The sequence below is a fragment of the Rousettus aegyptiacus genome, unplaced genomic scaffold (assembly GCF_014176215.1).
Source record: "Rousettus aegyptiacus isolate mRouAeg1 unplaced genomic scaffold, mRouAeg1.p scaffold_m13_p_13, whole genome shotgun sequence".
Lineage (NCBI taxonomy): Eukaryota > Metazoa > Chordata > Mammalia > Chiroptera > Pteropodidae > Rousettus > Rousettus aegyptiacus.
This window is the reverse complement of record NW_023416288.1, coordinates 50598210-50624400: the sequence shown is the minus strand read 5'-3', so window position 1 is coordinate 50624400 and position 26191 is coordinate 50598210. Positions and strand designations below refer to the sequence as shown.

The following is a 26191-nucleotide window of genomic DNA, read 5'->3' as shown; positions in this document are numbered from 1 at the left end:
TGAAAGAGAGCTGAGAAGGAACTAGCCCCTCACCCTGTGACTGGGGGTTACTTTATGCCCAGTCTGCGAGGTGCGGGAACCACCCCTGTGCCACCAGAGGGGCGTGTTCTTCCCAGGAGCGGAGGGCAGGGGTGGAGGGACCGTGCCGTGGGGACGGTTGTGCCCGCAGCGTCTGCCGGGCAAAGGAGAGCTCCGCTGGGCCGGGCCCTGGGTCCGCCATCCCGTGCTGACCCCACAGAGCCTTAAAGGGTGACACCCTCTGCCCCTTCCGCAGCGAGGGGCACACGGTAGAGCCTTACCAAAAAGTCTTCAACCGTTGGCGTTCCGAGCCTCACTGGCGTTCTGACAGCTCTTGGCCCTTTTTCATAAAAAGTAAGAAGTTAAGGTTACATTGATATTGCATACTTCATAATACTGCACACACATCCCCAAAAAAGAATATTGATGGGAAGCCCTAAAATGTGGGAAACCTGACAAAAATCAGCTGATGAAGAGATCCCATGGGATACACAAGACGAAAGTTTAACGTGTCTCAGAGGAATCTGAGAAACCCCTCGAGGGGCTGGCATCCCGCCGCTGGCCCAGCCCCCGAGGCGGGGCTCGCGCACGTCCACCGGGCCTCCGGCTCCAGGCCGCCGTCCGCGGAGCTGGCTCGATGGCCCCGTGTTTCTCCTTCAGGTGGCCTCTTCTCTGTTCCTTTCTCATACCACTCCTGGCTGTCACTTGGCATTCAGCATCGGCGGGAAAGCGTGCTAATGCATCGCAGACGTAATTGCCACGTTCTCCTTAAAAGTGTTGTTGGGAGCATTTCGTGTCAAGGCTTTACGAGGAATTGTGTCAGGAGTTTAAGTGAGCCATTTTCTATAGCCCATGTCACTATGAATGTAAGACATTACTAATTACAGCTGGAGAATTTAATTTCAGAAGTGATTGTACTACATTTCTAAAATCTGCATTCTTTAGAGCAGGTTTCCCCACCAAGCGACGCCTTGGCCAGGACATCTCCATGCAGAAGGTGGTTTCCTACAGTAAATCTATTCTAACATTTCGTTTCTGTGTGAGACCAGTCCAGTCGACATTACAGATCAGCAGAATAACTTGTAATAAGCTCAAATGCACTAGAGTGATAGCTTCACCATTGCTCATTATATGTTCTTAAGAAGTATTGATTTTTATTCTAGATACGCAATTACAGAACTCGCCCGCGCTTTAAATGATGCTGGCAAAGCTTAGACGTCAGTTCACGGCATTTTTGAACACCGTGTTGGCTTAGGCACCAGTGAAACGTGGACTTAAAGCAGTCTCTAATAGCCATTAGTTTTTTTTTTTTTTAACAAAGCTTCACTATGCCATTTCTATAGAGAGTCCCAGAGTACAAATACCAAAAATCCAAATGACTGTGAAAACAATATAGTCCATTTTTCAGAGAAATTGGGATGCCTCTTTTTCACACAAAACATGATGTTTATTCACTTGCAAAGGCGTAATTCCTCCAAGCCTCAGTGTTCTCGTCCTTGAAGTGAGGGTGGCCCTGTCTAGCTCGGAGGCTTGTTCAGAGACCTAAAACGACCCATGAACAGTGCCAACGCGGTGCCTCGCGTGGGCACCGATTCCGGTTTATAGGAAGCTCTTCGTATTCTTCCTTTCACATCGTCAGGACCAGAAGAGTCAAGAGTGTCACCGCAGTCCCCCCCCCCCCCCCCAGGGAACGGGCCTCAGCCCAGAGTCCTCCGAGGCACCTCCACCAGCCTTGGAGCAGCTTCCGGACTCAGGAATGCTGGGCCCGCTCTCCAGTCACCTTTCAGGAAAGGATCAGTGCTTGAAATACTGGGGACTTTTCCCAATAGAGAGGAACGCTGAAAGGGAAAAGCTTAAGAAGAAGTGGGCAGAGTGAAGGCGCCCCTAAGGGAAGGGAAAGGGGTGGCGGCTCCTCCCCAGGCCTTGAGCAGCCCGGCCCCCAGCCCTCTGCCCACTTCCCACCATTGCCCACAGCGCCCGCAGGCCTGGGCGTCCCTCTGGTCCCTGAGCCACCACCAGAACCCCTTCCTGGGGCACCCCTCTGCTCATCTGCCTTGCCTTGTGTGTGTTGCCCCTCCCCGAGGTTCACCTCAGACAGATACACTAGGGGGGAGGACAGCTCTTTAAGAAGGGGGGACCCTGCGTTAAATTGGGAACCCTCAGATACGTACTTTGAAACGATTCGTTTTCTGTGGCATGATTGGGAAGCCCGCCCTCCTTAAAGTTTAGAGAACTACGTCAGGGACCATATGAAATGAAGCTGGAGTCAGGAGTTTCCTACCCGAATCTCTAGCAGAGGAAACAAAACCAAAACTGGTTTGCTGTTGGTTATATAACGGCTCAGCAAAGGGCAAGAGGCTGCCGGTGAAGATCAAAGGAAGCCCTTGCCCACATCCGTGGCATAAGCCTGCCTTAGCCCAGGCAGCTTGCAGGGCCCTGGGGGCTAATGAGATCACTTGCTCAGAGGAATTACTACGCTGTGGCTAGGATTATCTTACTGATACAGTTCCCATCGCAGTCTCTGCAGCTGAAACATCTGAGATTCTCACCGAGATACAAGCATCTTCACATGGCGTTCAGGCCCTTCCCAGTCTGGCCCGAGCTCCGACCCCACCAGACTCCCCGCGGGGTCCAGAGCATAAACCTCGCAACAGACGCAACCTGGAGTTCTCGTTCCTTTCCCCCTCAAAGCCTAGTTCTACAGCAGGTGACAAGTGGCGAGGTTGCGGAGAAATCGGTGGGAATGTGGCATGGTACAACCACCATGGAAAATGGTATGGCGGTTCCTCCAAAAATTAAAAACAGAGCTGCCATATGACCCGGCAAACCTTGCTTCTGAGTGTGTGCCCCAGAGCACTAACGTCAGACATTGAGGAGACGTCTGCACACCCATGTCACTGCAGCATTATTCACAGCAGCAAAAACAGGGCAGCAAAACGTCCACCCGCTGACGAATGGAGTAAGACCATGTAGCCTCTGCACACGGTGGCTTAGGGTTCAGCCGTGAAAAGAAGGACGTCCTGCCATTTGTGACAACGCGGACGGACTCGGAGGACGCCCTGCTAGGTGAAGTGAGCCAGACAGAAAAGAACAGGTACCACGTCCACCACGGCGTCAGGGACCTAAAACGGTCCGACTCGTGGGAGCAGGGAGAATGGCGCCTGGGGACAGCGGGAGGGGTGGGAGCCTGGCAGGCCTGCTGCCCAGCCGCGCGCCGGCCGTTAGCGGAGCCGGGTGACACACGTAACACTCTGTCGAGTGGGGGGAAGAAACCCGGTCCTAGTGTTGCCTCCCCAGAACCCCACGGAAACGCGCCTCCCGGGTTTCCCGCAGACTTGATCATTTTGCCTACCACCCGGTCCGTTTCTCCATCGGAAAATCCTAGCGGTTAAGAGGCCGCAGGGCCAGCGTGCCTGGCCGCGGTAGCCCAGGGGTCTCGGCGCTGGCCGCGGTCTCCGCGTGCACTACGTAGAGATGCCGGCTCTGGGGATGTCGCTCTGGGGATTCAATGCGTAAATTCGTATGAAACATCTAGCACATTTGAAGGGTTCAGTAAGCGTTAACTCTCGGGATTGTGCAGCTTGTGTTCAGTTGTGTTGGGGGCTGTTTGCCTGTTTCCTCAGCTATGTCGAGAGCTGCTTAGTAGTAAATCCTTGTGTTAGTCTCTATCTTCCTGCTACTGCTACTAGGCAGTCAATGCCTGTGAAGAATTTAATTGAATCAAATCGAATGGAACTGAACTGAACCAAACCGAACCGAACCAAACCAAAGTCCCAGGCGGCAGTAGCTACCAGCCCTCCAATTTTTTTTTCTGGAGACCGACTCCAAGGCAGGACAGGCTAGAAAGAACTCTCCGTTCATGGAGTAGAAGCAGCAGATGAAGATGAGGATGTTCCCAGTTTCCTGCCACCAAGAAACCATTCAATCTGGTACCACGACCAGAGGTGAAACCAGATAGGACTTTGGGAAAGCGAGAAGCTGGAGTCTGCCTGCCCACCCTGGGAACAGTCACCGTGAGCCTCTGTGGTCTGAAGATGTCTCAGGGGAAGGCAGATTGCTGGAGAGAAGGGAAGGAAGCCCAAAATCTCAGCTGTTTGTGTGGAAGGCACGTTGATGGACCTAGAACAAGGAACTCAGATGTTAGACAAGGAGACAAAGAACGAATCCTCGAGCGGCCTGTGATCACTGCTGAGAAAGCAAGAGAGGAAGGGGGGACAAGCCAGCGCAGGTGTCCCTGGGGCCAGCGCCTCTTGGTCATCAAAGGGACCCTCAGGATAAGTCCCGACTGGGTTTTTCGTCCAGGGTCACAAGTGTGTTCTACTTTCTCATCTTAGTGACACATACTGTAGCTCAAAGTCAGACTGAAATCGACTGCAGGAGACAAATATGGAGGCTCATTCATTAAAATGTCTTTATGTTCTTGTCTAAGGCCCTGAATCCCCCTTCTTCATCATCCCTATCGTCAACGTCTCTTCTGGTGACCGAAACGCGCGGGGAACTGGTATAGGTCGGGCATCGAACCGATTCGTTACTGCAGCGAATACGAACACATCCACTTCTGTGCCCCCAGGGCCTGCTCCCTTCTCTACTGATTTATTCTTTCATTAACGGGGAGTAAATTTTTATACACGATTACTTCACCTGCGTTCACTCCCCAGCGAGGAGCCCCGCCTGCTCCGAGTTCAACTTTTTAAAGAAGCAGGTAGCCTTCCGCTTTCCAGTGTTTGTTTTTCACAGTTCCGGTGGAAGGGTAACTGTCTCCCATCCTCAGCTTTGTATCTGGAGGCTGAGGGTCAGAGACACAGTCCCTTTTACTGTTTTTACTGGGTGACAATGTGCGGTTACGCTGATAGAAACATTATGTTGGGATTGCCTCTCCTGGGACTCATCCCTGATCTGGATGTTAGTTTAGGGAGATGTTGAGCTCACAGATTGGGAAGGGGGTGGGAGGGGCAAGGGGCAGGCGTATGTTTCTGCTTGATTCAGGAAAGTGTCTTGACTTCCAAAACGTCCATCAGAAAGGCTGGTAAACCTCAGATTTCCGAGGGCATTGGATTCCGAAAAAGGAATTGCCCAGTTACAGGTTATGGGAACTTCTTTTTTTTTCTTTTTTAAATAAAGAATCCTCAAGAAGAAAATATGAAGCCATAATTTCTCAGGAGGGCTTAGCAGAGGGCCTTGTTCAGTACATGTAAAGAGGGTCTCCGAAGCACCAGAAAAGAGGAGAAAAATCAGTCAGAACTGGGTGAGTGTTGCTAGTTTCAACAATATCATGAGTATCAGGAAGGTAGTTACGAATGTGTTTTATTTTAACAAATACAGTCTTATTCTCCTGCCCCCACCAGGTTCTCTAGTAACACAGAAGAGTCTTTTAAAGTGACATCTCCAGCCCTGTATCTTATCAAGTCATTAATATTTCATCTGAAAAAAAAAAAAAAAAACAGCATCTTAACTTGAAGCATTCAAAGACAAGTGTATTTTACAGCTGGCATGGAGTAAGTGGGGTAAGATTTTCACTTTCTCTCTCTCTTTTTCTCTTAGAAACAGGGAAGATAGACCAAGAGATTCACAAGTACAACACCCCGGGATTCACGGGGTGCCTCTCCAGGGTCCAGTTCAACCAGCTCGCCCCGCTCAAGGCGGCCCTGCGGCAGACCAACGCCTCTGCACACGTGCACATCCAGGGCCAGCTGGTGGAGTCCAACTGCGGGGCCTCCCCGCTCACGCTCTCGCCCATGTCGTCGGCCACCGACCCCTGGCACTTGGACCACCTGGATTCAGGTAAAGGCCGGAGCAGTCGTGGCCAGATCGCTTTATTTCCTTAAGCGTCGGTTTCCTCATCTGTTAAATGGGTTAATAACCGTCTCATTGGTAATGTAAGTGGAGAATTAAGAGGGAAGGGACTTTGGGGCACAAGAGCTCAGAGCGCCGCGCTGGGCACCTGTCAGGTGCTCAGAAGTTAGCACCCCATTTTTGCTCAGTGCCAGATTAAGTGTGAGCCGAAGGCCAGGAACGTGGGAACTGTCTTCATATGAGTGAAACCAGGAGGTGCCCGACGATGTGTGCGACGTGACCGTCGGATGATCTGACCACATCGGGCCCTCGCTTTGCCTCTGGGTCTCCCACCGACGTGTAGCCCCATAGTCCGCATTCTAAGATCAGGAGAAAAGATTTACCTACAGCACACAGAGATCCATCTCCTGAGGCCGTATTTACACGGTTAGCCCGCAGCCTTCCAGGTTTTTAAGAGGTGCGTGCGTTTAGGCGTGCAGGGTCAGGGGATTTAACCCCACTCCCGCATGGCATTACGTCACGATGCGAAGTTATTCCCTCTTCCTTCAGTGCTTCTGGTCTTGGCGAAGAGAAAGCCTCCGTTTGGCTCGGCATGCGCTTCACACCTCGGTCACCCCTGTCACTCACCCTTTAATAAAGAAAGAGCAGGCTTCTGATGAGAGTCTTGGCAGGCGACAGAAGTGCTCAGTGGGGTCATGAAGTTTTATCAATACACTTATTTAAATAAGAACTTGAACCAATTTAGTGAAAATAAGTAAATAATAGTCTTTACACGGATATGGCAAAAAATGTGAAGGTGGTTCCCACGCGCCTGGAGTTTGGAAAACACTGGGCGGTGTAACGGGACCATCATGGACACAGTTCCCAGTGGGGCCCCGGGAGGGCATTTTTTAACAGGGGGAAATGATGGACGAAATTATGTTGATTTGATATAAACCAGTTCTGTTCTATTACAAACATCTGGCCACTGTTTTTTCCGCCTTCGTTTTCCCCCGTCGATAAGAGGTACAGGCCGTTTCTAAAGCACTTCGCTGGGAATATTTTTAGAACAGTAGTTGCAAGGTAGGAGAAGCAAACCCAGCCCTGAGCTCTGGCTTGTTTGAAGGTCGCAGGGCAGCAGAAAATTGCTGTGATTCGCCTCTCAGAATTAGGGACTCTGTTCTTTCTCTTTGTCAAATTCAGGGAACTTATTTCCTCAGAATGGCAAGGATTTGTGAGCAGAAAGACAGCTACAGATGGCCGTGCACATTCTGTTAAATATAAAAACAAAACAAACACCAGGAAAAATACATCCAAGAGTCCGATGCCATAAATTTCTACACTAAGAACCAACTCTAAACCGTACATAAAGCTGTTTTCCGAGGCATTCATATCAAGCCTTGGGGTTTTAAAGTACCTTTAAGGTAGACAAGACATTTTAAGATATAAGATTTCATTTCCTAAGGAAGCTTCTGGTTATAAAGATTTTAACTAGTTACTTTTTTACAGGACTAGTGAGTCCAGGTGGTGTTCTCAGCACGGGTTGCACAGTATGTGATAAGGCGTGTACCTCCATGAATGCACCACGCCCCAGAAAGGCCCCAAAGAACTGGCCTCTGAGAGGTGGGGCCCTTGAACTCAGTCTCCACTGTGACCTTGAGTCACCTGGCTCCCACTCTGAAGCTAATCTGCATCCGATGCCCACAGGCTCTCGGCCAGGAATTCTCACAGCCCGTGAGAGGGAAGTGGGCAGGACATGGAAAATCTAGAAGCACTAAGGGGAGTAGAAAGCAGTTAACACGCCTCCTCTCCTCCTGCCCAGCTCCAAGGAATCCAGGAGGACCCCAAAACCAAACATGTCCAGTGCACTCACTCAGATTTGCAGAGCTACCGAAAAACCAGCGCTCTTAGGAACAGGGCCTTCTCCCAAGTAAATTGGGAGCTAGGTGATTATGGGACTCAGGATCCCTCAGGGTAGATCCAGAATGTACTGTCTGCCCAGCTCCTGCGACCGAGAACTGAGGCTTCATTCGCCACAGCGTGCGACTCTGGGAGTAGCTAGTTCGATTGCTGAAGGCACCACCCACCTCTATCACCGTGACTTGTAATGACGTGATTTCTTGTCTGTATTTCAAATTTCCTTTCCACCATCTGAAGATAAAATATTTTTATATCTTCATGTGTACAAGAGTTGCGAATGTGATGAACATTTAAAAACTGCATATATTTATTCAGTTTCCTTCATAATGACAAGCTGGTAGTTGGTTTTCTTTACCACCTGCAAGCACTTAAAATAATCTTCCCAGCTCTTATAATTATGTCTTAATTATTTCTGAGCAGATCTCTTATCCTTATGCTAAGATTGCATAATTAATGGGTTTAATCTCTGATACCTGATCTTTTTATTCTCTTCTATCTCCTGCGTCCTCCTCAGTGACCGACACAGTGCACATTTATTCAAAGTGCAAAGAACAATTACTGTCCCCCTTTTCTAATACGTGCTTTTACTGCAAATGATCCACATTCTGCTCTTCTGCAAAAGCACCAAGCACATTCATGTAGCTCAAGTCACATATAATATTAGTCACATATAATGTTACCAATTTTTGATCTAACAGCCATGAAGCTGTTCCCTTCTTTTGTTTCCGTAACGAACAGCTTTGTTCACGTGGTTTTGTTGAGTCAAGGCTGTGTTTTTCATTTCCATAGCTACTGCATGTCACCCTCCAATGACATAGCACCTGTAACCCAATGAGATGCGTCTTTTTCCCCAGGCCTTCACCAACAGAGTACATCATAATATTCTTTTAAATCTGCTATATTTTATTTGAAAAAAGTGAAATTGTATCATTTTAATTTAGATTTCTCTAATTATGAGTGAGATTAATTATCTTCATATATGTTTATAAGTCACGTGCGTTTATTTTTCCATAAACTGCCTGTGTGTATTCTTTGACCAAATACTTCTTTATATATTTACATCTATTTATCTCTTTTCCTATTTGTTTGTTGGTCAGTTGCTACTTGACTTATAAGAATTCTTTTCATGTTAAGTAGACTACTATTTTACTACATTTGAATGTTTTCCTAGTTTGATCTTTTTTTATATTTAATTAATTGAGATTTTCCATATAAAATTTTTTTAATTTTACATAGTGAAACATAAAATGTTTTACAGCGTTTTAGTTCTGCATCATGCCTTCTCCATTGAGCAGTGTTTTTTTTGTTTAATTTCCCACATCTTTTTCTCACGATTGTGTTTCGTTTGTAAATTGTACATATTTAATTGGGTGGAAGGAGTAAGGCAGGGAGCTCGCTTCCTTTTTCTGGCTGGCAGCCGGTTGTCCCAGCACCGCTGCTCAGGAGTCACCGCTGTTCCTCCCTTGCTCGTGTCCGGACCCGTCCGTTCCGGTCCAGTCCGCGTGACCCGCCCTCCCCTCCCGAGCCGGCCGGTCTGCTTCTCCGCGAGGCAGCAGCGAGCCGCGGTGATGCTCGCGCCTCATCATCGCACCCGGCGCCTCCTCAAGCTCATGTCCCTCTTAGTCTCTTCCGTCAACATGTTCCTGTCCTTGCAACATTTGCCTGTCCCATGTGATTTTAAATTTAAGCCAGCTTCATAAAAAGGAAGTAGAAGAGGCCTCACGGCAAGGAACGTGAGAGGCCTCTAGGACTGACCAGAAAGGGAGGGGCGAATGCAGTCCTACAACCAAAAGGCCAAGTTCTGCCGACAACAGGAAGAAACCTAGGAGCGCGTTTTTCTCGGGGCCTCCAGACAGGAGCTCAGCCCCGCTGAAACCTTGCCTTATGGTGCCCAGTCGTACCATGCCGGACCTCTCCCTGGCTCTCTGACCAGTGGAATAACTCCCGTGCGCATAGAACACCTGGGGAGATTAACAGACACAGATTCAGTAGGGCGGAGTTGAGGCAAGATTGGGGAGTCTTCATTTCTAATGGGCTCCCAGGTGACGCTGATGCCGCCAGTTCTCTGACCACTCCATGAGTGTCGGGGACATAAATAGCCCTGGAGCGTTCCTTGTACCCTGTGAGTTCGGTAGGTTTCACCTCAAAACTACTGGGACCTGCTATGTGGGTTTTTTTGTTCTTTTGTGGGCATAGGTCTTCAATTCTTTTCATGGTAACTGGTTTAATTGGAGTCTCAGCTGTGGTAATTTAGGTTTATAGTTTTCTAGAAATCCATGCATTTAATCTAGGTCTTCAAATTCATTTTCCGTAAAGTTGAGCAAAATTAATGCTATAATTTAATTTCCCTTCTCTAGAAATTTCCTTTGCCATAATTTTTATATCATAGGTTTTCTTCTTGATTACATTTTTTTCAAAGAACAGGCTCTGGATTTATTTATTAGCTCTATCATCTTTTCTGTTTTCTTTTTCCACTTGCTTTGACTTGACTTCTTTAAACTTATCCCCGCCGTCCTTTAGCTTCGAGGTTTGAATGTTGAGTTCTCTCACTTGCATCGCCGGGGGTGTGCACGTCTCATCCTCCGCTCATCCGGCCTTCCCTCGTGGAGGAACGTGAAGGAGGCTGACGAGTCGGAGCTCAGCCCCCAGAACCCTCACGCTGACCCACCTCCAGGACCGCACACTCCAGACGTAGAGTCTTGGCGGGAGTGCCTTTAACGAGACTTCTGTGTACAGGGCCTGAAAATTTTTGGAGGCTGCTTTGAGTCGTCACGAAAGAGCAGATGGCAGGCCTGTGTCTTGCAGAGCAGCGGGGGCCGTGGCGGAGACGGTGGGAGAGCCGGCCTCACTCACGGGGCTAAAAGCGAAGGGCGGTGGGGTCGCAGTCCCTTTCGGCCCCGCTCAGCCCGCACACCACGCTGCTGTCCCTCGTGCCGCTCTGCGGTCACTCCACGTGCCTGGCCGTGGCCAGGGGCTGCCTTCGCTCAGAGCTTCTGTTCTTTCCCAACCGGAATGATTTAACTCTCAGAAGCTCTGCTGTGAAAAAAAATCGAAAGGGTCACAAAACATTCCGCTTTGGGACAACTCCTGCGGTCCTCGTTCCTCCCGGGTGGGCTTCTCCTTCAGTCCCAACTCCCCTCTACCTCCCTTTCTGCCTTTCCTTCCCTTCGTCCCTTACGGTAGACTCCGAGCACCAGGTAGGGTAGAGCTCTCTGCCAGGCCCCTGGCCACGCGCCACCCACCCTGCCTGGCGTGGTCCTTGGAGGTCCCGCCCCCTCGGTCAGTGACACGCGGGGCCTCTCAGCCGTTGTCTCTGTCACGTGAGGCCAGGGCAGTGCAGGTAACACAGGCGTCTGTGTTGCTATGGTGACTTCTCTGCTGTGGGCAGAACCAGTGATTCCAGCGAGGCACAGGGCTCGTTTTCGCCGCTTTCTCATGCAGCAGAAACGTTATGAGAAACTCACGAAAATGAAGATTTGAACTTAGTGTTGTTTACAGATGAGCCTGCCCCTGCCTCCATCGAGACCCCGCGCTAGCTCTTCCTCCGGCGCCGCATTGTTTAATATTCTTGTGTGTCACTTGGGGCCGCTCGGGAGATCACGACACCCTCCAGATTCAGCTTCTTTCTCTTAGCTGGCTTATCAGAAGGACTATTGCCGGAATCCCCGGGTGTGAGTTCTCCCAAGGGAAGTCCTGCCAGAAATAAATGCCGGTTCCACTTCTGCTGGCCAATCTGGGCCGCGTGTCCTCGCCTGTGATTTCTAAGGTTGAAGAACCATTATCCAGATGATGTTCTGACCCAAGGCCATCTGCTCCTCCGAGGAAAGTCTCTGTGTAAACACCAGTAGCAAACAGGTGACCAGTTGTCTCACTCATTAGAGCGATCTTTGGCTGACCCCCCAAGCTCTACACAGACCATTCAGAAATGTCGAAAGACCAGGTAGATTATTGGTTCTATTGAGTTTCTGCCTAAAAATAACTCTGGAAGGCTTATTGGGGGGAGGGCAGAATAAAATCAATTTTCTGTTAAAATGTAAATGTACATAAAAATCCATGTGAATGTAGGATGCAGTTATTTTAAACACAGAAAACAAGATGAACTGCTCTGAAATTTCCCTCTTATATAAAGCTAACAGTGGTTTTTAAGAATGTACTTGGGGATTTTAACGTTTAAAAAAATGGAAAGCGTGAAGACAAATAACAATAGTTTAAAATTGCTGATGACTTTAATTGCTGAAATGCTGTCAGAGCTTGGTGTCCTTTTATCCTGACAATGGCCCTATGCGATATCGCATATTAGCCACATTTTAAAGATAAGGAAAAGGTGACTCAGAGGAAATAAATGCTTTCATTCCCTCAGCAAACATCTGAGTGGCCGACGAGGTGGCTAGCTCCACGCTGGCTGCGACTGGTCCCTGAGGCAGAAGTCTGGGGTAGGGACTGCATACATACCTGCTGCTGAACACGCCTTCCCTTTGCATCCACTTTCTTTATATGTATATGTGTATATGCATATACGTATATGTATACACACACATACATGTGTGTGCGTGTATATATACATTATATACACATATGTATATATAATTTTTATTTACATATGTGTATATATATATATATGAAATAAACTGCATCCAAAACAGCAGGAGCCAATGAAGTATTTGTTCACACTCAGTCAACGTGAATGAGACGAGCTGTACAGAGCCACGTGGCTCATGCCGGAACTTTATTGCAGCCTCTCGATGGCCATGTGGGCCAGCACCCAGGACGAGTTTGTTTGCGGGAGAATCTGTTTCACAAGGTCCTCTTGGATGACCCGTCGCCATTCCACAAGCAGCGATGCTTGTCTTTTGAGATCTGAGGTTAATTCGGGAAGGGAGCAGTTCAAGAGATTTGTTTTTGACATCCGTGGGGCTTGTCGTAGTTTCAGTTTTCTGCTGTCAGCCTTCTAGGAAGACGAGACAGTGTCTTGGGATGGGAATGATAAATTTTACCTGTGCTCCTACAGCCGAAAGGAGTATTTCAAAAGCGAGAGCCCAACTGGGCATTGATAGGAGACTTAAAATTCATGCGGAATTAAAATTTAAAAGCACTTTGGGCTCGCTCGTCCCGCGCTGGCCCCTTCGACCGACCTCACGGCGGAGCGGCAGGCGGTCGGCGGCCGTGACCTGAACGTGTCCACTGTGTTCTCAGAAACCCTCCTCGTCTGTGGACTGCTTTCCAAGCACTTAGGAATGAAAAGGGTCCGTTTTACGTTTTGACGAAACAGCGGTCACGGCGCAGACGCCCATCAAAGCCGCGGCCATGTGAGTACTGACACGAGCACATTCATCACCCACACCTGAAGACGTTCTCTGCGGACTGAGATCTAGAGGTGATAGCGGAAGACTAAGTGTTTTTCCACATTCATTTTATTATTCACTGTACTACCTCGAAAGACACACAACGATGTCAAAAGCAAATCAGTGATATTCCGCCGTTTCCAAGGGAGGCCAATGATGGCCTTTGAATTTACTAAAAATTCACAGAGCGGAATAAAAGAAGTCCCTTCATCCTCGTCTGCGTCCTCAAATGATGAAACGTGTCTCGCTATTCTTACAAATGATGAAACTCACCTTTTGACTATGTTTTGGGTGATAAAAAGATTATTTTCACTGAGCTCCCAAGCCATAAATTCTGGAAGTCCAAAGCCCTTGCTGACACTTGCACGTGCCTGCTGGAGGTATCTTCTGCAGAAGTGTGAAGGCAACAGCTCCAAGGCCTTCTCCAGACGGTCACCTAACGAACGCTGCCGGTTCCGACCCACTGTCTCGGAGAAGAGCTGAAATGTGTCTGGGAATGTCTCTAAAAGGCATTCGGGGCTTATTCACTGTGTTTGGTTGCTTCTGTCTTCTTCCTATCATTGTTTTCTCAGCCACCTTGTCCTCAGAAACAGGCTGTTTCCACGATCGGGCAGACAGCCAGTTCTTGCTAACACGGCGCTGCCAACAAGCCGAGACCCCTGTATAGCAGGGAGGCTGTAGGACGGAAAGCCAGCTCACGGTCTGTGGCCACGAGTGCCCATGACGTTACCTAACAATAGCTCCGACAACTGACTCAAACAATTATCACTAACATGGAAGAAGATAACAGTTCGCCCCCCTGAGAAATATGACATCTCTGTCTCACGTGGAAATGGGTACCACATGACTTACCTCAGTGTTTATTTTATAGAATACAGAGTCTGAGCTTCTATCAGTAATGAGCCGTTTCCTGTTAAAATGCCTATTTATACCTACTCAGCCAAGACTAGTGCCAGCCTCGTCCGGGAGTGTCAGTACGTCTTTTTTCTGAAAGGCAATTGAGACAGTTTAGAAGTTGGCTTTTAAAAAAGCCATGGGAGGAGGGAATCTAATAAAATCATTTGCTCATTCAGTCCTTTTGAATAAGAGTTGGCATTATTTGAATAATCAAGACTTATAGCAGATGATAAGTCCCTTCATTGTTTCTTTTCACCTAAATAATATCTTCGATCACTGGATCTCAGACACTCATGCAAGCAGTTGCCCCTTGCCCTCCCTTTTAAGAAGCCAGAAATGTAAGGCTTGTTTCACCTCCCAAGTCAAAAGCGAAAGATTCATAATCTCTTTCTCATCTGAAGTCAGAAATTCCAGCTGACTCTCTCTCTGTAGAAGCTGAGGTGAAAGGTATTGGCACAAATGTGAGATTGAGGCTCACAGAGGTCCACGCAGGCTTGGTCCCTGGACGAAGACCTGCTGGCCTCCAGAACCCTCTCCCTCCGGAAAGTGTGACCGGCAGCAGCACGCCCTTCCCTCGAAAACGAAACAGCGCCCCCTCACGTCTACAGCTTCTCTGTCAACAACCATTTGTTTTCATATCTGTCTCTAAAATATTAGTCAATATCTGAAAAAAATAATTTTCTGTGACAGAGCTCAGATTTGAAGGGAGAAAATAAAGTGAAATAGAACAAAGAAGCCGGGATGAATAAAGGCAGACATACACCATTTAGCCGAGCCCCCACTGCAAAAAGTAATATTGCAATTTTGATTAAATTACAATTAATAACAGCAGTTTTGTTGGAATGTCTCAAATTATCACTTAAGATGCTGAAGCTCAAGTAGTTTCCATGGCGATATTTTCTCTAGGAGATGTCAGCTACTATCTAATTTTTTTGTCCCTGATGTATGACAACCTAAAGCTTTTAGTGCCTTTTATTCTGGGGGGGTGGGGGTGGGGTTGTTAGATCATCTCAATTTATTTTTATATGCATTTAAATGTGTGTTTTATTTGTAATTGGTTTCTGAGCCTCAAGTCTACAGTTTTACATATTTGAAGCATAATAAATAATAACAAGTACCTCATTTATCTTCTGTATTAAAAATAAATTATTTATTTTTCCATCTTCTCCCTACCTGTTCAGTAGGATAAGCAAGAAATGTGAGGCTAAAGAATTCAAATCTCTTTTAATATTCTGTTCTTAAAACTGTCTTTTAAACCAGTTTTTTGTACTTAAGCACCTGCCTTGAAAGGTCTATTAATTTTATACATTCTGTAAATGCAATCAAAAATTACATCCTGACAGTAACGTTTTAAAGCACAGTTGGCACTATTCATGGTCTCGCATGTGTTTCTGTGATGGTGATAACCACCCCCACTTCACCCCCACTCTGGCTGAGCCCAGGAGGGTTCGTATGTGGTTCCGGGCCTCTTGGGTTTTCATCCTTCTGCAGTGATGCTTCAGGTCTTAGTTTGCCATGTGGTTCCGCTGATACTGTCCCCTCGCGGAGTTGTCCTTTGTCCGATAAAACGTCTCTTCATGCTGAGCTTTTGAAGCCCAACAAGTGCAGCCAGAGCCGTTAGATTAATCGCTGGCATCTGCAGACAGCTCACCGACCACAGAGAAACGACTGGGCTCAGATGTCGTCTTAAGACCATGCGATGATGTTGACAATTTGATCGATCCAGTGTAGACCAGTCCCTTCTCATCAGAGACAGCTCAGCTTAGTTGTTTCACAAGTGGTTTCTGGAGCCAGTTTCCTGGTTCAAACCCCGGCTCCACCACTTACTGGTCGTGCACCCCAGATGAGTTCTTGGTTTCCCGAGGGGATGACTGTGCCCACCCCAAAGGCTCACATGGGAGCGGAGTGACTTCCCCCAGGCCTGTCCTCACGAAGTGTGTGTGTGTGTTGTTACTTCCCTTTTTTTTCAACCTGAAGATGGAGGAAGATGCTCCTCACGTGGAAAACAGAGACAGGGACCGGAAGAATGTCCGCGTGTCCGAGTGTGAACGCGACCCGTGTCTGAACACGTTGGGGGCATATGATCCATTGGCCTTCTCTGAGCGGGAAGGGGACAGTGCCTCAACCAGGCCGTTCGTGAGCGTGTTCCTGGGAGCAGACTCGGCCACCCACATTCCTGCCGCAGGGTGGGGGAGCAGCAGAGAGCGGCTCTCTGGGTGGCACAAAGGAAGTACAGTCTGTCACTGTAACCGGAGACAACCAGACAGACAAGAAGGATGAGTGCGAGGGAGAGATGCAGAAACACCCACGCTTCTAGGAGACGGGGGACCAGAGCTGCACTGACGCCACGCTTCGGTGGTCGCCACCACGTAGCATCCTCTGAGGACCCGGAAGACAAGTGCATGGAGTATACAGTCTGTGCCTGTTTGATGCACGTCTGGCCTTGAGACTGTTCATATCCAAAGTCTGTTTTGGTCCCCACAGCCTTTCCCAAAATATAGGGTCCCTGGTGCTCCACTAAAATTGCTCTGCTCGCCTAGCGAACTCGAAGGCGGGCATGGCCCATAGCAGCAGAGTGGACGTGCATTCCCAAGAGGCTCTTGGCACCCAGGGGAAAGGACAGTTACAATGGAATCACTCCAAACATATCTATTGAAATAGCAATCACTCTGCTGGCCAGGGTAAGATGGATTTGCCTCAGGGGAGTAAGCACTCACGCGCATTAGGACAGCCAGGCTTAACGTATAAGTAAAGCCACGAAAATGGGGATGCTCATGCGAAAAACAGGACCTGCCCTTGAATTTCATAAGGGCTTCTGTCGTACCTGAGGGTTTTCTGCTGATTGTTCTTGGATAATAACCAAAGACTAGTGGACACAGGAATCGTCCGTAGCCTTTCTGTAGTCAATATGTTCATTTCTTTTGTTGGGAAGAGTAAGAATCCTGCCTTGCTTTAAAGGTTGAGTTGAATTTAGGCAGCTGGCTCTCAGAATTCCACCTGCATGGGAGACTTCGTTATTAGCAGAGGAGGCACACCTCTTAATGGACTGATTTTAATTACAGTCATCCAGTGAGCCCAGCTACTTGTCTGCACTGTTTGTCATTGGAACTACAAATGTGATTAAGAATGGCTGCTGCCTCTAAGAGGATGACCCCCACATAAGAATTAAGATTACCGCCATGGAAAAGAGGGGCAGACACGTAATCTGAGGTAGCCGAGGGCAGTTTCAGGGGAGAGGTAAGACCCGATGGACAAAGAGAGGAAACTCACACCAGATGTCACGTAGATGAGCCAAGCCGCGTCAACCCGAAGCAGCAGGAACCCGTGAGCCTAGAATGTGGGGTTGGAGAAGTGGCTCCATGAGAGGAAAGGCGGGAGAGAAAGGCAGCTCAAGGGAGCCTCCGATCCCTGCCTGAGATTCGGATTTTGTACCCAAGGCAGTCCGGGGATATTTTTTTCACGATCTCCTCAAGCTCTGTCATTCTCCTTGGGTCACCTTAGGTCATGTCCACACCTTCCACAACTGTTTTTGTCAGTAACTTCCAGGGGACCAGGGAGAAGCATATCAATACCGGTTTTTCTTCAGTTTTGTGGCCAAGGACGTAAAACCATACAGCAGGGTTTAGAGCAGAAAAGCTATGCTATTTGCTACATCCACGTTGCCTGAAACAGTTTCGTAATATTGTGAATATTACACAATAGAATAACAAGAAAATTACCATTGTGGTTTTTATTTGTCACCAAATATATTTTAAAGGAGATTCGTGTGTGTGTGTGTGTGTGTGTGTGTGTGTGTGTGTGTGTGTGTAAAGGAGATGAGAACTATGACCCCTCTCAAGACAGCCAAATGTGTAGTAGGTCTCCCAACCTAGGTATCCTGTAGGTACCTCAAACTCAGTATGTCCAAAACAAGACAAATTTTCCTTCCCTGTCCCCTAAAAGAAAGCCCTTCCTCTCGTAGGCCTTGCCCACGCTTAGTGTGTGAGAGCCGGACTTCCTCCGCAGCCCACCTGTCCGTCCCCTCCTGGCCCTCAAAGGCAGGATGGGGAAGAGTATTGATTTGGGTTCCGATCCCAAGCCTGATGACTTTTTAGAAGGGCATGGACTAAGTAGTGTGCAGAGAAGGGCAATTACAACATGAAAAGGCCTGGAAACTGTGCCAAAGATGGGCAGTGAAGGTATTAGTTTTCATCCTCGAAAAGCAGCTCTCAGGCTTCGAAGGACGGCTTAGTCAGGGAATCGCATGCGTTAGTAACCTGGTCTTCCTGTCCTCTGAGTGCGTGAGCTGCAGTGCCGTATCTTCAGAACAGTTCAGACAGTTCACTGCAGGTGGATCGGGTCATAACTAAGACCACATCTGTGCTTTAGGTCAGGGTTCTGACTGTAGAAACCAGACCCTTCGATGAAGTGTGGAAAGCTCTCATTACTAACACTTTTTGCCTGTTTTTTTTTTGTTCACTGTGTATCCCCAGCACTTAGATGCCTGATATATAGTATGCACTCTACAAAGATTGAATGAATGAATGAATGAATTTGTCACATCTACTAATAATACTTCTCTGAAAAGAAAACTCAGATTTAAAGAAGAAAGCCGAGATTTCTAAAAATGTGATATGTTTTTATGTAAGCCAGTTTTATTCGTGCAGGGAGTTCTATAATCAGTCTAATATTGCATGGTCGGCCTGTAAAAGCGAGGGCACCGCATTCTTGGGCCGAAGCTTGGAATTTTGAGTGCCAGTCCATGCCGTCTACCCAGAAAGTCCTGACTGGGCGCAGGAAAGCGACTCAGTGCCCTGTGCCTCGCGTCGGCAACGCCTGTTTTCCTGTCTGTCTCACTAGACTGAGGACCGGGCTGGTGAAAACAAGCAAATGCCACGGAAAGGTCTCCTCCACATCCGCCAATTAAAGATTTAGGGGAATGTGCAAAGGCCAGGGGCTCAGCTCTCTCTTTCATGTGTCCCTTTCCTCATGTCTATGGTTTTGGTCAAATCAATGGGTGCGCACGGCACTGGTGGCCGAGCTAATTTAGAGTGCGCAACCTCTAGGAAAGGATAATTTTCCCGGTCCTAAGTAAGTATATCAAGTCTGGGAGAGAAACGATTGAACATGTGCTGGTAGAATCTGGAGTCTCCCTGTTTGGTTCCCGTGATTCCTGGGGAGAGGTAGGAGAAAGGGCTCTACCGACTTTTTGTCCTTATCCTGGGGATTCCGTAGCCCCGAGAATACGTGAGCCTTAGAAAAACAGATTCTCCCTGAGTCATGACACAAGCCTACCTCCCGGGTGTGAACACAGTTAGCTATGCCAGATAACTACTTGTGATTTTGTTTACATTTAGTTGTTACCGTCCAGTAGCCACGCCTCTCATTAGACTAAGACAATCCGCTGTGGCAGAAGCCGCTTCCTTTGGGAGATTTACCTCCGCCCTCAACTTCTCAAGCAGAAGTCCAGCAAACATGGAATCATTTTTGGAGCTGGATTAGCTTCTATGGATGATGATACTCTCCTGATTTACAGACAGACTTCAGGGTCTATTTGCTTTTTGTGTGCTTGAAATTTACTTTATCTTTGAGAAACATCTGAAGTTAATACAACTGATACTTATTTTTTATAACAGGGAAAGAAATAGAGTATTTACTAGGCAGTGAATATTCTCAGCTTTTATGAAATGTTACCCCCTTTACCCATGCCTAACGTGTACAATGTTTTATTGAAGCCATGTAAATATTAACTCAAGTGATTACTTTTTAAACTAATGCTGTAAGCTATAAAAAGCTCGACCCTAAATTTATCCAGTGCCACCAGCTGTGAATGGGATAAGAGGGGACAGGAGGCAGATTTCAGCCTAACTTAAGGAGGAGTATTGTGATTCCTAAGCTATCACGGGAACTGCCGCAGGCAGCTCAGGTAGTTTTAGATTCTCTGATGTTCCTCCAAAGGAGAGATGGACCTTACCTGAGCCTTGTGCAAAGGGAAGCGGCAGGAACAGGGGTGGACGTTGCTGCCGTTCTCATGGGAAACAGTAGCAAAACGGGCACATCTGAAATGGGGATCTCATTTGCGAAAACAGGAAGCGTTGAAGAATTACATGAAAAGATCAGTGTCAAATCATGTGGGATTAATGGTGTCCTCGACTCTCCGGCTTGACCTTTCATTTCCTTCTCTGCAGCCAGCGCTGATTTTCCATATAATCCAGGACAAGGCCAAGCCATAAGAAATGGAGTCAACAGAAACTCGGCAATCATTGGAGGTAGGTGAGACGGGGCAGGCTTGCATGGGGGCTGCTCACCTGTGGAAAGCAGCCATTTTTAACAGAATTGTAGTCTAGGGAATAAAGTGGTTGTCTGGATTTTTACTTTCATTTTGCTACTTAACTATGACTTCTGATCGTGAAGTACAGATTTGGAGAAACCGTGGTAAATATAACCTGGCTGCTTTTTAATGCAGACTTGTAAAAAAAGAAAAAGGTAAAAAAAAGAATGGTGGTGGTGAGCCAGCCGGAATCTAAATATGCGAGTAGGTAGCCCGTGGCAATAGCTGGGCATCGCTCTCTTCCCTCCGATCTCTTTTTATTCATATCCTAAATGATTCAGGATAGCTTACCATAAAAAAGGGAAGGATAGAGTCAGTCTGGTTTCAGAAAACTAATAAGCTAGAGTATCTAAGATATTTCAGTCTTTTCTTCTCTTCCCGCAGAATAATTAGACCCTCCCGGCATAGTCCTTCCTTTCTTGGATCATTATGGATAATTCTGCTGCCCATCACCTTCTTCTTTTCCGGCCTCTGTCTTATTTCATAGAGATGTTTCTTGCCTCTCTGAGTATAGCTAATACTATAAACGTATCAAGGACTTTAAACTCAGCCAGTCGACGTGGCTTAACCAGTAGGTTTTTTTCCACACGAAGAAAGTAGATGCCTGTAAGAAATGTATATGACAATAAAATCAGAATACATTCAGAATGCTGCTTAAATCACATTGTCCAAAATTCTAGTATAATCCTTATCTTCATTGATTTTTGCCTTTTCAAGGATCAACTTTACTGAAGTACAATATGTCCTTATTTAAGTGTAACAAGTCAGTGACTGCCGTCACTCATACACCCATAACTACTCTCCGCAGAGAAGACACAGAACATTTCTGTCTACGGAAGGCTCTCGTGTGCCCCCTGCAGCCCATGCTTTCCCCTGGCCCGCTCTCAACCAAGGCGGCCTCTGCTCTGCTTCTGCTCACCTAGGTTACCTGTGCCTCTTTTAGAGTCTCATATAAACGGATCCCATTGTAGGTGCCTTTTTTCTTTCACTCAACATAATGTTTTTGAGATCTACCCACATTGTTGCACGTTATCAATAGTCCATTTTTTTTTTTTTATGGCCAAATTGTATTCCATTGAATGAATGTACTATCATTCGTTTTATCTACTCACCTGTCTATAGGTGTTCGGTGTGTCTCCAGATTTGGGCTATTTCTAATAAAGCTGCTGTGAATACTCTTGTACAAGTATTGTGTGAACATAATTTTTAATTTCTCTTCGGCAATTCCAAGGAGTGCAATTGCTGAGTGTTACAGAAAGTGGATATTTAGCCTTGTGAGAAATTGCCATCCAGTTTTCCAAAATGGTTGAACCACTTTACATTCCCATGATCAATATCCGAGAGGTCAAGTTGCTCCACCATCTGCAGCACTTGGTATTGTCAGTCTTCTTAATCGCAGTCACTCTAGTGGGTGAGTCGTGGCATCTCATTATAGTTTTAATGCGAAGTTTTCTGATGGCTAGTAATGGTGAGCATCTTTTCATGTGCATCCTGCCACTTGTAAATCTTTTGTAGAGTATCTGTCTAAATTATTCTCCATCTTGTAATTAATTGGATTGTTTGACTTCTTGTTATTGAGTTGTAAAGGTTCTTTTTATATTCTGGATACAAGTTTTTTATCAGACATATATATTGTGAATACTTTCTCTTTGTGACTTGCCTTTTCATTTCCTTAGAGGTATTTTTTGTAAAGCAGGAGATATTAACTTTGATAAAGTCCAATTTTTCTCATCTTTTATAGTTTGTGATTTTTTTAAATACTGTCTAAAAAATCTGCCTACCACAAGGCCGTAAGGATTTTCTTTTATGTTTTGTGTTTTATAGCTTTAGTTTTTATTATTAAATCTATAATCACTTTGAGTTAATGTTTGCATATAGTGTGATATAAAGTCATTGTTTTACAGATTAATATCTAGTTATCTAAGACCACATGTTGAAAGACTATATTTTACCCAATTTAATCTCCTTGGTACTTTTAGGCAAAAATCAATAGGCCATATATGTATATGTCTATTTCCTTGACTCTGTTTTGTTTTGTTGATCTACATATCTTTCCTTAGCCGATACCGTGCTTACTTTATTGTTATATCTTTATAGTAAGTCTTGAAATAAGTTGTGTGAATTCTCCAGTTTATTTGTTTTTCAGAATTATTTTGGCTATTCTGGGTCCTTTGCATTGCCATGAAAAATTTAGAATCAGCTTATAAATTTCTACAAAAAAAAAAAAAAAGAGTTTGCTGCAATTTTCATTGGGATTGTGTTAGATCTATAAATGAACATTTTAACAATATTGACCTTAAACATGGTGTAGCCATCCATTTGTCTAGGTCTTCTTTAATATCTCTCAGAAAGGTTTTATGGTTTTCAATGCACAGTCTTGAACAACCATATTCAATTTGTTCTATCATAAATGGTATTATTCTATTACTTTTATTTTCCAAGTGTTTCTTGCTAGTATATAAAAATATAATTGATTTCTGTATATCGACTTTGTATCCTGTGTCCTTGCTAAACTTACTGTTCTGACAATTTTTTGTACATCCCTTAGAATTTTCTGCCTAGACAATCACATCTTCTGAGAATAAAGAAAAATTTCACTTCTTCCCAATCTGAACACTTTTTATTTCTTTTCCTTTTTTTATTTCACTGACTAGGACTTTCAGTACACTATGAATAAATGTTCTGAGAGCTGACATTTTTGCATTGTTCCATACTTAGAAGAAATGCATTTCATCTTTCACCATGAAGTAGGATATTAGCTGCAGGTTTCTCGTAGATCCCCTTTATCTCGTTGAGATAGCTTCATTCTAGTGATCGTTCCCCGAGAGGCTTTATGATAGACGGGTGTTGAAGTTTGTCATATGCTTTTTCTCCATCTGTCGAAATGATCATATGGTTTTTCTCCTTTATTTGCTAATGTGGTTAAATTACATAGCTTTTTTTTTTAATGTTAAACCAATCTTGCATTCCTAGAATTACCACAATTTTATTATAATATATTCTTTTTTACATATTGCTAGGTTTGATTTGCAAAAATTTTATTGAAGAGGAATATCGCTCAATAGTTCTCTCTTTTTTAATATCTTTGTCTGGTTTTAGTGTCAGAATAATATCGGCTTCATAAAATGAGTCAAGTAGTATTTCCTCCTATTATCAGAAAGATATGTAGGATTAGTAGTACCTCCTTCAGTCACGTTTGTTAGTTAGTACTGTTTCTGAAGTCTTCTAAATTCTTACTGATTTTCTGTTTAATTGTTCTGAGTATTAATTGAGAAAAGAGTATCGAAATCTCCAGGTATAACTGTGAACTGGCCTGATTCTCCTTTCAGTTCTCTCAGTTTTTATAGTCGTTTTGCCCTTTTGTATTGTATATGGGAGAGGGTAGTGTTTGAGGGGACCCTGGCGAAGTGGAAGGTTCGTTTAACCTCTGGTTCTCCTGTCTCCTCCACCAGGGGTCATCGCCGTGGTGATTTTCACCATTCTCTGCACCTTGGTCTTCCTCATTCGCTACATGTTCCGCCACAAGGGCACCTACCACACCAACGAAGCGAAGGGCGCGGAGTCCGCAGAGAGCGCAGACGCCGCCATCATGAACAACGACCCCAACTTCACGGAGACCATCGATGAGAGCAAAAAGGAGTGGCTCATCTGAGGGGTGGCTCTGTGGCTATGGGATGGGGGGATCCTTAGGGGCAAGGGAGAGGGACAGACGCACCCCGCTTCACACTCTCGAGCACATCCTTAAAATATCAGCACAAGCTGGGGGAGGCAAGCAACAGAAAATTCTTGAGACTGATTACCACAAAAAAAAACAAAATACTTTTTAATATTTCTTTATAGCTGAGTATCGAAACAAAGTAATACAAAAATGCTTTTAGAGTTTCAGCAATGGTTGAAATTTGTAGGTAATATCTGTCTTATTTTGTGTGTGTTTAGAGGTGTTCTAAAAACCCATGGTAACAGGGCAAGTTTTCTACATGTTTAAGAGCCCTTAGAATGTGGACGTTTTTTTCTTGGGAAAAGCTGTTGCACATCCACATGGCCTCCAGCATTCTCTCCCTTTTGCATCTAGTCAGCTTTTAATGGGCCATTGTAGTTACTAGTTCGTGTCCATATAATGTTTCTTTTAGTGTCCTACAAATTGGAGAAGGAGAGGAAGGGGCAAAGAGAACCTGTCATTTGCCAGTTTGCAAAGAGACCTCAATCGATGCCAACTTTCTGACAGTTCCTGCCTGAAGCAGTTGCAAGAAGAAAGTACAGGGGCACCTGTTGGTTAACAGCTTGATCAGCACCACGGAGAGAGCCTTAAGAGCCGGAGCAAGTAGTTTCATATTGGGCGGTCGGTTTTATTGTTCATCGAATTCTGCAAGATCATATTGCTCCACGTATGTAATCTTAGACCTCTTCAGAATCTGTAACCATCAGCTGTAACTAGCTGTTAGGAAAGATTTTTCTTCTGCTTTACCGGCAGCATACTGGGTTACATTACGTGTATGTTTAAGCACCTCGCTGGGCAATTAGAGCCAGACATCACGATTTGTTTGCTCTGTTTCTTTTATAATTGCAGGTAGAGTATGGACACGTTCTAGTGAATGGGTGAATTAGGTTGTTCTTATTTTGCTTTAAATTGCTGGTTTTAAGCCCCTGTGACAGAATCCTAGCAGACAGTGTCTTCTGAATGGACACCCACAATAAAGCCAAGTTCCGATTGCTATTATTATTTTCCTTCCTCTGGAGTCCTATGGGAAACACTGCCACGTTTTAAGTCATCTGCTCCATGTACTTTGTTCCATCCAAATAGACACGCTGCCATGATTCAGGGATCTTCGTTGGCAGATGCATTCGAACCTCAAGTTCATCCCAAAAGTAGTAACTGGTTGTCACTTCTCAGAAAATAGAAATGTCTAGTCAATCACACCTCAGTTTAATCAGGAACCTTGACCAACATTCCAACTAATAACGCATCAATTTTGTTTAAAAGTAATAGATTATGTCTGTGAACCAATGGGACAAAGCTCTTATCAAAGCATCCAAAAATAATTTCATTTATTTATTAAAAGATTACGCAGTTATTTCTAGAATGATGATTGTAATTCAGGCTCTTGTACTCAAATACTTTTAAAAGTCTTTTTAGATCCCAACGTTTTAAGAAATTAAATATGATCACCTTTTTTCTTCTCCTGCCTAGGTAAGATGATGCTTAAAAGGTATTGATGCAATTTTCTGATAGCCTGTCTCAATAAAATGGAAATTCTAGTTTGTTCGGGTTATATGTACATACTTGTCAAGGTACTTGATAATGCCTAACTTGTTGAACAATCTCAATTTCTTGAGTAGGGACAATGTTATCCAGAGCTGCCAGTGGCCCATGGCACAGGCACATGGCACGTTCCACAGGAGGCCAAGGTAACAGTCAAGGTAACAGGCTGAGAGGGGATCCGAATGCCCCTTTCTTGTGGAATATGACCTCAGGCACTGTCGTGAACACCCTTAACTTAGAAAGGTCTTGATCATTCTTCCATGAAATGCATTAAAAATGAGAAGTATTAATATGACAGAATCTCAGAACAATGTAACATTTACAAATGACATATTGAAAACAAAGGCTATTTATGTAACCAAGATGACTACCCCTGGGGATTCTTTCACAGACTGTCAATTTGAAATGGCAAAATTTAACCATTGTGTTATAGAAATGCTTCTAATGTTTTTAAAACCTATTTTATAGGTACTACTTTTGTACTTAGCAAATAATGCTTGATGGACATGGATTATTTCCTGTATTTCCCGTGCACGCTAGCTTTGTTCTCTATGCTTTGTCTCAGTACTTTCCCTTTCTTCCCCAAAGGTTAGGGAATTCAAACAATCGAAACAGCCCCTGACACTAAAATGCCCTCACCCTTTCTCTTCTCTCTCTTCTTCCCACTTTCTT

General features: G+C 45.5%; 1 protein-coding gene across 4 annotated transcripts in view; it reads left to right on the top strand.

Moving 5' to 3' along the window:
- Nucleotides 1-25125, top strand: part of CNTNAP2 (contactin associated protein 2) — a 1484598-nt gene extending 1459473 nt beyond the window's left edge. For all 4 annotated transcript variants that reach the window (XM_036231126.1, XM_036231127.1, XM_036231129.1 and 1 more), the window contains 3 exons: nucleotides 5560-5799; nucleotides 20117-20197; nucleotides 23712-25125. In XM_036231126.1, coding sequence (XP_036087019.1) covers nucleotides 5560-5799; nucleotides 20117-20197; nucleotides 23712-23911 — 521 coding nt within the window. In that variant the 3' untranslated portion in view covers nucleotides 23912-25125. The remainder of the gene's footprint in view (nucleotides 1-5559; nucleotides 5800-20116; nucleotides 20198-23711) is intronic.
- Nucleotides 25126-26191: the final 1066 nt, after the last annotated feature.